This window comes from Ictalurus punctatus, chromosome 12 (assembly GCF_001660625.3).
Source record: "Ictalurus punctatus breed USDA103 chromosome 12, Coco_2.0, whole genome shotgun sequence".
NCBI classification, from domain to species: domain Eukaryota; kingdom Metazoa; phylum Chordata; class Actinopteri; order Siluriformes; family Ictaluridae; genus Ictalurus; species Ictalurus punctatus.
The window spans coordinates 23040200-23052877 of NC_030427.2; the positions used below are offsets into that span (position 1 = coordinate 23040200).

A 12678-nucleotide genomic window follows, 5' to 3' on the forward strand; every position below is an offset into this window, starting at 1 on the left:
TTAACCCATTATTTTATAATCCATCTCTGTCAGGCAGAGAGCAGGGATGAGTCTCAGATGCTTCAGGCTTGTGTTTCTGTCCTCGGTTCTGCAGCTCAGCCATAACATTGACCCATAAAATTAATCTCCAATATTAGACTCATGGATGCAAAAGCAGCCATTCAAGTTTTGAGAATGTATACAGTCTCAGAAAATCATTTTTATCTTATAAATGAATAACGATGAGGCATTATTCACACAGGCTGCTGGTGTTATTGATACCTCATGCATTTGACATGTTTCTTTTATTAATATGAGACCTACAGCAGCACCACTTTAGACCTCAGGGAGAGCGTTAGTCAAGTTTTTAACATCTACAACACAAAATATTTGTCTATATTCAGGATTTGACTATTTAATTCAAATCCAGTGCTGTGTCACGTCTTTCGCTAGCTCAGTCAGGATCTTTTGCCAAAAAGACAACTAACAAAAGGACCTTGATCCATGCCTGGTTTAGTATGGAATATTTGAGCTCCAAGTTACGTTTTCCACATCAGATTATTTGTTGTTTGAATGTTTCAAGGTGGATTATTTTGGATTTTTGTGGAAACAAGCGCAACAGTGCCACCAATGCTTGAAGAAAGATATACTATATTATGAAAAAGTGAGGCTGGGGCTGATATCTTTCTAGCCCAGACTGTAGATTCATGACAGATGACAGAACTGTAAGTTTAGCGGGGGGGGGTTATATACTTTTTTTTTTTTACACCATGAAATCAATAGAGCATTAAGAACACTTCCAATCTAATATCAAAGTCAGTTGTCATTGTTCTGTCCGTATTGCAGCAAGATCGGGTTAAACGTTTTCCTCCGCTTGCTGTTTTTAATAATATTTACCCAACTGGAAATCAGTTTCCATTTCATCAGTGCCTAGATGTCTGTTTTCAGTGGATGGAGTGCAAACGAGAGAAATAAAGATGGTCAAGAAGTTTTGCAGTACTGTTTTTACTGCTGAAACCACATAGAAATAATTGGGAGTTTTATAAAAAAAAAAAAAGAGGTATGGGTCAGATTAAATGTACAAACACACACATGTGTCTAGGAAATGGTAGCCATGTGGAGTGGAAATTCCCACCTTCTTTATCTCTTCTGCATTGGCAAGGGTCCCAAAAGAATGGCTTGTCTTTGTAAGAGAGCGCTAATCACCCCCAGGGCCCTCGGCTTAGACTTTACACATGCAAAAAATAAGCTCTGCTTTTCATTAACTTTATGGGTCTTCATAAGAACTTGAAGACACTATTAATTTTGTCTGTATGACTTGTTCCTTCACTTAGAAGGCATTGAGGGCAGCAAAAAAAATCAAGCAAGTTTTTTTTTTTTTTTTTTTTTTTTTTTTTTTTTTTTTTTTGTAATGTATAAATGGAATTTATTATCTAGGCCAATTCTTGCTGGAATTCATGATGTCATGTGTAATTTGGACTAGTCTGGAAAGTCTTCAGTCCAGATGTGCATGCTCCTAAGTTGCCTGATTAGGATTTCTGTTCTGGCATGAAGGCTTCAGTTTGATCAGACAGCACTGTTGTCTAAGGCTACAGCTAATCAGTCTGTTGACTGATTCTTACACGGCTGAAAAAATGTTAAGTTTACTGGTAGAACAACGCACTTTATGCTCTGCGTGTGACATCATTTTCTCCAAATGAACAGGTCTAACATGACTAACACCGGCCTCGTGGGATTTAGGGTTGCACGATATGGATAAAAACTCCATATGTGATAAAGCTGAACATGACAAAATGAATAAATGAAGACTAATTTATTTTAATGTGTCTGACTGGGTGTGGTTAATGTCTTTGCTTTTTTTTTTTTTAAAAAAAAAAAAAAGGATTATTCATCAGTAATGCTCTAATACCATAAAATAATATGGTAGAATTCTAAATGACTTCCTATGGTGTTGTGCACCCTACGTAGTGCACTAGATGTAGTCCAGACCACTTTAGATTTTGTCACAGGACAAAAATGTCAAAGCAAAGCTGCCACTAAAGCACGTTTCTGTCAATACATATTGACTTGAGCAAGAATAAAAACTATTCTTAGAGATATGTGTTTAAAAAGTTGCTTATTTAAATTTATTGAAGACACTACTGTCTCACCCATTTTAGAAAAAAAAAAAAAAAAACTTAGGAGAGAGGCGGTCATTTCATTTAACCAAACTACAGACATACTTCCGTTATCCCGTACACAACTGTTCGCTTCAGAATTTGAGTACCCAAGGCTCATCTTTATTCAATCCTATAGCTAATAATATTGTTTTTGGCTATCGATTCGATCGATTAGGTAAAGCAGCTTTTAATGAAAGTTTTATGCAATTTGAATAAAGAAACTGATTTGAAGTCTACAACATGAGCGTCACTCTGCTCTGTGTGAGTTTAACGCCGTTTAATCAGCCTTATTATTATTACTATTATTATTATTATTATTATTATTATTATTATTATTATTATTCCCAACTTTTAATCTATTCTTTTTTTTATCACAGTCCTCCATAATGATTTCACTCATATTGTATTGCACCTTATCATTGCACCTAGTGGTCAAAAATCAGAACTGCAACAAACACTAACGGAGGTCCATTCTGATCATCTTAACCTGTACCATTCCTGACTGTTTTAATGAATTGCCAATATGCCACTGTGAGATCATGGTGGACCATACACACGCCCCAGAGTTCTCTCTCTCTCTCACACACACACACATACACACACACACACACACACACACACACACTGTTCAGACTATGGGAAGAGCATGCATCTGGTAAATGTAGTGACCACCCTTGATTCCAGCTGTCATATGTGTGTCCCCTCCTTCAGATAGTATCGAGGAGGCCTCCCTTTGCTTTCTACTCCCTTCTGTTTACTGTTACGCCCCTTACTTCCTTCTTACACAACGTTCGATATGGCTGTTTGATAACTCTGTTTGCTTATACAGTAACAAGCTGCCTATAGCAGCAATTAACTGCAGGCCGTGATCACCATATGTGGCACAGGTCTAAGCCTTCCTCTCTTACCCGATAAAAATACATACAGTCTCCATTAGTTTCCATATTGTCTAATTTGATGTTTTTCCTTTTGTATAACCAACAACAATAAATCCAGAATACACAAAATGTTATGAAATTAAGGCTGGGGCTGATTTCTTTCTAGCTCAGATTATAGGTTTTGTTAAGATTTAATGTAGCTATTTCATTGAGGCTAATTTAGTTTAACCACTAATACTAACTGTAATGATAACCATTTTGGTTTAGTGACCTAGTCTTTGCACACTGTTCTGAAATTCCTGTAGGACATATACATCTGAGATCTTTCTGTGGTTGTCCTCCAGTAAAAGGACGGACTTGATGTCTTACTCTTTTTGCTGTCTCGTGAGTCAGTGTCTTAGAAAGCAATACTTAGATAGCTACAAAAGTACCTCTAAGCAAGTGGTTTGAGATTACCTACATATGTTAATGTTTACTAGTAATTGCATAACTACAGTATTAGAGATAACAAAGTGAATATCCTGTGACCACTCCAGTTGTTTGTTTTTTTTTTTGTCAGAAGTAAAATCTTAATTCAAAGCAGTTGCACATAGTTTAATGTACATTTAGTCCTTGTTTTCCACCACTTTCCTTCAGACTTCCTGCTTTACTGGGATTAAGGGATACACCGGGTATCTACTTTTCCCTGTATATACCAGATGTTTTCACCTTTGGCTTACTTTAGATAAAATCTGGATTTAGGTTTCTTTATTTATTTATATATATATATATATATATATATATATATATATATATATATATATATATATATATATAAAAAAATATATATATATATATATATATATATATATATATATATATACATACTCTCCAGGCCTACTTGACCACGAGTACTGTCCAAAGAGGCAGCATTTATTACATTTCGCTCACAGTGAAGGAAGAAGAGAATGGTGAAAAAGACTGAGCAACTGGTCTTTGAGCTCTCAGCAGGCATGAATTCTGGGTGTGTTAGTTACAAGAGCTCATGTGTACAGGAGATCATCGAGGTCTCACCAGAACTGTTCCACTTTCATTTTCTTAGTCTTCTTGCTTCTTGCATATCCATCATTTTCCTCGTCTCTCCTCGTGGTCAGTTCATCGCTCATGCCTTAACTATCAACAAGTAAGACTTGTTTGCGTCTCCCCATAGATCGCACTGAGAAGCGCTCCATCATGCCCGACTCGCCCGCCGATGTGAAAGCACAGCCCAGGTTAACTCCGCCCACCATGCCTCCGCCACCCGGCACACAGGGAGCCCCTAGGACCAGCTCATTCACTCCCACAACACGTGAGTATCTCACACACACACACACACACACACACACACACCATGCTCATTATCAAGTATGTTATATACGTACAGCAAGATACACACAGGAACGCACAGTACACAGTAACAGCACAAAACAGCTGTTACGACAGAGACAGAGTAATCGGTGTGATCTGAACTCAGCTGTGCTGTCAGTGCCTCTAACACACTCCTCACTTCCTCTTCACTGCCGGATCCCTAAGACACAGATCACTCGGACTCTGCAATTAGCAAAAAGAAAAATACACACGCAAGCTTGTACCGAATGAATGAGGAACCTTTTAAAAGCAGATTCTAATTACACATGCTGAAGGTTTAACAAAGCACTTTGATCACCCCCCCCCCAAACACACACACACACACACACACACACACACACACACACACCCTCCCGCTGTAATTGTTAGCAGATGCAGCTGAAGTATCTCATTTCTGTGCTGCTGGAGAGAGGCCACAGCCTAATCTCATTAGTGAGACGTTGACGCCGTGGCCCGTATGGTTCGCATCATCATTCGACCACATGTATTCACCGCTGTTACATTTCATATGGCCGATGTGCACTACAAGAGAGCACGGTTATGCACTTAAGGCCACCGGGGCTGATTGGAAGCAAACGCAGCACATTCTGGGGTGCAGGAGCTCGGTGGAATGTGGAAGTCAGACATTATCTGGGTTCCAGCTATTCATCAAGTGGCACTTAACAGGGAGACTTCGGGTTTAGGGATTTTCACTCTCACGTTCAGTTTATAAAATTTCTCAGAACAAGTTAGGTCACCTGTTTTGATTTGCATTCTGATTTATTGCAGTGACCGTGTAAAATGTGTTTTAAACATAGCCAAATTGTTCAAATGTACTCAAAATAAGGGCATACGGTTTCCTTATAATATTCCCTAATTTCTCCATCTGGGGATTAATAAAGTATTATCTTATCTTATCTAAATATTATAACGAGGGGTGAAAAATACTTGAGTAACTGTACTTATGTACTATTTTGAATGATTTGTATTTTACTCAAGTATTTATTGAAATTGAATAGTCGTATTCAAGTAAATGTACAAGAACTGAAACTTTTTGACCCTTATGTTTTCATTTTGACTTTCAAAGTACTCATTACAAGTCTCAATCTTTTCAACAATTAAATATCGACCTTTAAATTTCACCATCAAATCTAAAGATGTAAAGAAGTACATTTAGTCGAGTTAAATATAAGTTTGGGTAAAATGGCTAGGTTTGTCTTTTAGCTGGGTAACTTAGCTAACTGCTTAAGTTTTGCAAATTAGCTTGTAAAATTAGGTAGCTAGTTAAGTTTTGTTTTCATTGTGCCTTATCGTTCATTCCCGAAGAGCTATTACGCATTAAAGAACGAGCAAGATCAAGTTAGCAGATTCATTTCCTTCCCTGCTGAAAAAAAAAAGAAACAATAGAAACCATCACAGAAATTCTAATGGATTCCACTACAAATTCCATTACAAATCGTCATCTGTTAACCATTAAAACCATTACCAAATGGTTTCTATTTCATAGTAGGACATATTAAGGAGTAAGGTCCTTAATGGTATCTGCTAGACATAACATGCCACCAATAGAAGGCAACAAATTACCAGTAGAGACCCACAGTGACCATTACGGTTTCCATTAAAACCAATACAATTCCTATTATAACCATTAAAACCATTACAAATTCTCTGAGGGTTCTTATTGGGGTTTTTTTCCAGCAGGGTAATGATTGCTGCTTAGAGAACTAGCTAGTTATGCAGGATCGGCCATGATGAATGTTCAACACTTTCATCAGTTAAAAGTATTTAATGTTTACTCTTGCAACCTTTGTAAGTATGTTTAAATGAAGATTTTTTATTTTTATTTTCACTAATGTAGATTTTTGCCTCGATACTCCTACTTTTAATTAAGTAAGACTTTGACACAGTACCCTGACTATAAAGTGACCATAAATTTAGTAACTTTCTATGAAGCCCATATTCATAACCATTAATCATTCTTCGTAAGTTGCGCATAGTAAGTATGTATTTTATAAACATAGAAAGCGTTTTCTTGCCTCTTTCAGTAACAAACGGCACCAGCCACTCTCCCACTGCACTGAACGGCGCTCCCTCCTCCCCTAATGGCTTCAGCAATGGCCCTTCGTCCTCTTCTTCATCTTCTCTGGCCAATCAGCAGCTCCCTCCGGCATGCGGTGCACGGCAGCTCAGCAAGCTGAAGCGCTTCCTTACAACTCTGCAGCAGTTCGGCAACGACATCTCACCCGAAATCGGCGACCGTGTCCGCACGCTCGTGCTGGGCCTCGTGGTGAGTCTGTACACACACATATACAGTCCATACCACTGTGGATTTGGATCACGCTGGACATTTATGGCGAGTCCACATGGTCACATGCAGAGATGTACAGACACATGGTCTAGATTTTGCTGAGCATTCACAGACACAGACACACACACACACTCATTATGTTTTAATTTGTAGTGGGTTTTTTTTACATACCGTAAATGTACACATACAAAATGTACAGACAGCCAAAATTCATACTAGCACAGTCATAAACCTTCAATTGAAAAAAACATCATGAGAGGGATAAAGCCGGAGAAGGGAAACAGGGATGTTACTGTATCCGCTGGGGTTTAATAGAGGAAGCGCTGGCCACCAGGGTTGTTTTAGGTCAGGAGTTCAAATCTCAGCACTGCCATTGTAGAGCCTTCAGAAAGGCCTTACTGTTACTCTAACTTTACACTCTGACCTCAAATTCCTACCAAGCATAAAGGAAAAAGCATATGCGTTATATGCATTTCAGTGTGCTGTACTTGTTACTCTTTAAGAGTTAAAGAAAAAACTCCAACCTGAGTAACTTGTTTGTTACATTTTAGAATTAGCATGTGATCTTCAATGACTTCCGAGATTCATTTTGTATTGAAGTTTGTCATTTGAGTTGATTTCATCTCTACCTAAAGATGCAGCGGCGCTTTAGTCTGTCTTTAGTCTGTCCAGCTCTCTCAGTGCCTCATCTGTACAGATCAGATCAGCTTCCAAAGCTTTAGCTTTCCTGCTAATTCCACCTTCAACTCTGTCGTAGATCTCTAACTAGCCGAGATCATATCCAGCGTTCGCTGTCTCCACTACTTCTTCACTGGATTAACATCACTAGAAAATTTGTTTTTAGGAGCTGAACATTATTACCATATTACCAGCCAACAAATTGGCGCCAGAATCACTAAAGTGTGTCAGAAATATTTCCATATAAAAATGTGTTTCAGGGTGGATTTTTTCCTGTAAGACATTAAAATGATGTGGGCTGGATGGAATCTAAACGTGTAGACGAACCGGATTTTTATTGGTTCTGTTGTTGTCAGTTTATATACAACAAACGACTTTAATGATTCCTATAAATAATGCTGCAAGATTAGCTGACTTGTTCATCTTGCAGTCATCTTTATGAACGTAAACATTTCATTAAAGTAGTGTATTGGATCTAGACAACTGCAGCTGTCAATATCGGGCATGATATTGTACCTGTTCTATAATAGAACTGAAATTGCGGACCACACAGCTACATCTAAGGAAGTGATTTCTGTGAATACCATCAAGCGCTGAAAGAAACAGTTAAAATATCCGTTCCTGTACCAGAGGAGGCCGCTTTAATTAGCCACTCGGAAAGAAGGCTCCTTTTTTTTTTCTGGCACGTGTTTGTTTATTTTTCACAGTGTCTACACTCAGAGGGATTCTTGTGTCCCCTTGGCTTGCATCGCTCGCTTTAATACACTCCCCTCTCTGCCTTATTGAAAAGAGTGACACACTTAATTAGCGCCAGCAATGCCGGAGAAAAGCTCAGGAGGCTCTCTGGCTGTCAAAACAGGCCGCTGCAATCTGGGCGAACAGATGTAAGCCTAATGTAACAAAATTCAGGTCTGGGAAATGAGGTAGAAAGCTGCGTATTTTTTTCGCTCTCTCTCTCCTCCGACGCAGTCCCTCTGTCTGTCTCTCTTTCCCTTATTTTTTTTTTCTTCTTCTTCTCGCTCCTTCTTGGAAGCAACATCTTGAAAATTGAAAATAGTGTCACCGTCTTGTCAGTCTGTTAAAATGAGATAGAGCGGCGAGAATGGGAGCGAAATTAGCCGCTTCTCTTTTTTGAGAGCGATAGGAGCTGCACCGAGCAGCTGGAAGGGCCGATATGTGCAAAGTCGGCAGAGAACAGAGAGAACCAAAATCTTAATTAAACAGATCAAAATGCTGCTTTTCCACCTCTAATTAAAGCATGCAGTGTCCTGCTACATGCCTGTTATGATACACATTATACTACAAGCAGACAATGAGCAGCAGCTTAGTGTTAAGTTTTAACACTGATATTTTGAATTTGGCAAATGTGATTTACATGTATCCTCATGCCTATAGTCAATGTTTGTCATTCATTATGCTACACACAGCTTTCCTAGTGCCTCCGTTCAAAGCCGGCTGCAGCACTCTGTAGTTCTGCCTTCAATAAGCAATATTATCACATAATGTTTTCCACATGCACTCACTCTTTCTCTCCTTTTTTTCCCCCCACAGAACTCCACGTTAACCATAGAAGAATTCCACTCTAAGCTGCAAGAAGCGACCAACTTCCCCCTCCGACCTTTTGTCATCCCATTTTTGAAGGTACGGCACAAGCCAGCGATCTGGAAAGCATTTACAGAGCCCAGACACAGATGTGCATATTTCTTTTAGAGCATCTTTCTTTCTTTCTCTCTGTGAGTTCAGGGAAGCAAAGTGTACAAGCACAAATGGACACATGGTTTTCCCTTGAGCTTGGTGATATTTCCTGGAGATAGAGACCCAATTTTGCTTTTCTTTTCTTCAGGGATGAATCGGTACCTTTTTATTTGTTTGTTTGTTTCAGATTGAGTACATGTATGTGTTTTTAGGTATTCATCGATACCAAAATGACTGACCTACTGAGTATCAATGAGGGGTTTCACGGAAACATTTACTTTTAGCGCTAGGTATGTTTCATGAAAAGCACACTTAGGCCACTAGGCTCATTCTTTATAATGTTAGCTAGTTGATTTTAAACCGAGGATTAGCTAGGTAGATTAGGTATCTTGAATTGAGGAGAGATGCAGTGTGCAAGTTTTGATTCACTTCTAAAAAAAAAAAAAAGGACTTTTGTACAGCTGTAAGTAAGGTACCTTTTTGTTTTTCGTCAACAACATTAGAGCTATTATTCTCCCTCACTTAGCACTGTATTATTACTGTATTATTTCTCGCCTAGCCAGAGTGTGGCTTGTATTGTAGGAGGATGCTGTAGTTTCTTCTTCAGAACACAGTTTGCCATGATTAATCACGTGCGAAATACGTCCAGATTTTGCGTCATGTCATCTGTTCATTAGCACGACATCGTACACTAGGTTTAAATCACATAGGTATTGGAGCATTATTTTTTTTTTACTAGTTCGAGTAAACATGCATGTTATCAGGCCCATACCAATAGCAGTAGCGATGCATCCCTACTTTTCCTGTTTTTTATTTTTCTGTTATAGTTTATGTGGAAATGATGGCTGTGAACAGTGTAAAAGGTGCATGCCAGGTTTAGCTCCTGACACAATGTGTCCTTTTTGCCTGATGGACTCCCATGTTTAGTGATCGATTTTTTTTTTCTCACACAGTAGTTGTCGGAGGGCCGTGCACATTTGAAACCATTAGTGGGGCAACATGAGCCGCCATTGTTCTCTGGAGGAACAGCAGCCTGCACCCTGCTCTTATTCCATTTGTCACTTATTTCATTACAGCTCACAGTGTCTGTTTACCCGGGCCACTTTAAGTGAAATGCTTGAAAAACGAATACATCGTGTGTTTCATTCAGAATCCTACTTAGGCATGATTACGAGTGCCACAAAATTTATGAAAGGATGAAGACATTGCATAGTGATCTTTATAATTACCACACGATTTTCGATAGCATCCGAGATTTGTTTTGTAATGAGCATCTTCACTTTGGTTGAAGGGTTCGTACACCGCCCACAATTCTGTTCAACTGACTGCTGATAGCAGTGCAGTTGGATTAAGCCTGTACTTCATCTCTACCCTAAGAGAGTGACACAGCAGCGCCTTCGTCTTTTAGTCTGTCCAGGTCTCTCACCTCCTCGTCTCAAACAAGTCAGGTTCCAAAGTTTCAATTTTAATTGAACGCTAATACCGAGTTTGCATGTTCTCCCCGTGTTGTGGTCTTTCCTGCGGGTACTCCGGTTTCCTCCCCCAATCCAAAGACATGTATGGTAGGCTGATTGGCGTGTCCAAAGTGTCTGTAGTGTATGAATGGGTGTGTGAATGTGTATGAAATTGTGCCCTGTGATGGATTGACACCCTATCCAGGGTGTACCCCGCCTTGTGCCTCATGCTCCCTGTTGTAGGCTCCAGGTTCCCCGCGACCCTGTAGGATAAATGGTATAGAAAATGGATGGATGGATGGATATCTGATGTGTTTTAGGGTGGAGCTTTCCTTTAAACTGGACTCATTTGTCCTTATTTGCTTAGAAATGACATCTGCTATGCAGCGTGCAGGTTTTTATGTAACCTTCATTCCGTCCATCATAACATCCCTCTCTACTCCCACACGCACACGCACACGGAGTCAGCCTGTTTCATCCGCACACACCCCCTCGCCTTTAACAACGAGATAAGCCATTAAAATAGATTGAGTCTGTGTAGTTTACTACAGAGAGCGTGAGGGAATGGGGTCTCTCGAGTCACTGAGTGCAGAATGTGGTGCCTTTTCATAGTGAACGGGATTCTGTCTCATACATTGGAAGCCCCGGGCGGCTTTGCACTGCAGAAATTGGTCCCATTAGGGGTCACTGATGGATGCAGAGAAACATACAGGGCCGCTTCCCCCTCTCCAGCTCTTCCTCTCTCTGCTCCATCTTTCCACACTGCGCCATATGGTTACTGTATCATCCAGTCGGGAGGGGTGCTATCAAAGATGCAACTTGTGTTCTCACTCTTTCTTACTCGTTCTCTGCTGTCTCTCTGTCTTCTCTCTCTCTCTCTCTCTCTCTCTGTCTCGCTCTCTCTCATCTAATTTTAGGGCTTTTCCTCAAAGGAGCCTTTAATGACAAATACCATATGGCTGAGGGAATAGGGGCTTTTATACGTGCACAGAAGCTCAGCTGCAACAATGTGCATTAGAGGCGTTTTTATTTTGTTCTTGTTGGTTTTTTTTTTTTCATTAGGCTAATGTCATCTAATGACCCTCCCTTCAGCATTTGGTTTGAGGAGGAGTGCTTACTGGAAGGGCAAGATGCGCCACGCTAATGATGTAATCGGGAGTCAGCACCAGCTGACTGCCATTGCGTTTATATTGTTGTGTATTGTGCTTTAGATGTGACATTGAGATGTTATGTATCATAAGCACGTGTTAGCAGTGGCCTGAGTTTAAGATGACAATAATACGTACTTTCCGGCTTTATTGCTAGCAGTACAGGAGCATACCACAGAATAAAAATATTCATTTTATTTTTGGTTATGAGTCAGGGGTGGACAGATCAATAGTGCAGGCACCTGGGACAAGAAGATTATATGTCCAAGCTTGTTTTTTATTCAAAGATTTTTTTTATTCCTTTGGACAAATCGGCCATTACCCATTTTTTTCTTCTCGTTCAGCAACCAAAGAAAGAAAGGGGAGAAAAAAAAACTATATGTTATGGATTTTTACAAAACAACCATTTCTTTTGGTATGCATGTTTAAACAATGTGTGCTTCACTGTGCTGTGACACACCTCGATGCTGTAACTACAGTATAGCTCATGCTATTGGTTGGGAATGCTACCACCTGCTGCACTACACACATCAGCTTTTACTATTCACATGAATTAGCCGGGATGGATGACATATGTCTAAGAGAGGAATGCTTCCAATAATTCATGTCCAGTGCAGAGCAGTCATATAACTATCCTACTAGTACAACATGGTCAAAAAATAATAGCCTTTAGGCTCAATGTAAGGAGTGATCCACACAGCTCATCATTGGATCACTGGCCAATCACTTTTTGTTGAAGGAAGTGCAAACAGTGTGCTTGTTTGGATATTTTCTTAGAAAAAGACAACAACTATGGACACAATTATATCCTTGATTAAGTCTGTATTAACATACTTAACTAGTGAACTAGCCATGTTTATTTTTATTTTTTACATAATGTTAGCCACCATGTTTTAGCCTAGTCAATTAGGTTTTCAGGTAACAAAAATTGGAAGCACTTGCCTGGTGGGCAAGAACACATTAGCTTATTATAGGAAAGATTATTTAGTGAGCTAGGTGTACATCCTCGCAGTT

The 12678-nt window shown here is 39.5% G+C and overlaps 1 protein-coding gene across 2 annotated transcripts in view; it reads left to right on the forward strand.

The window, feature by feature from the left end:
* runx1t1 (RUNX1 partner transcriptional co-repressor 1) overlaps positions 1-12678 on the forward strand; it is a 59567-nt gene that overhangs the window by 29825 nt on the left and 17064 nt on the right. For both annotated transcript variants that reach the window (XM_017482442.3, XM_017482444.3), the window contains exons 2-4: positions 4206-4343; positions 6427-6668; positions 8919-9008. In XM_017482442.3, the coding sequence (XP_017337931.1) occupies positions 4206-4343; positions 6427-6668; positions 8919-9008 (470 nt within the window). The remainder of the gene's footprint in view (positions 1-4205; positions 4344-6426; positions 6669-8918; positions 9009-12678) is intronic.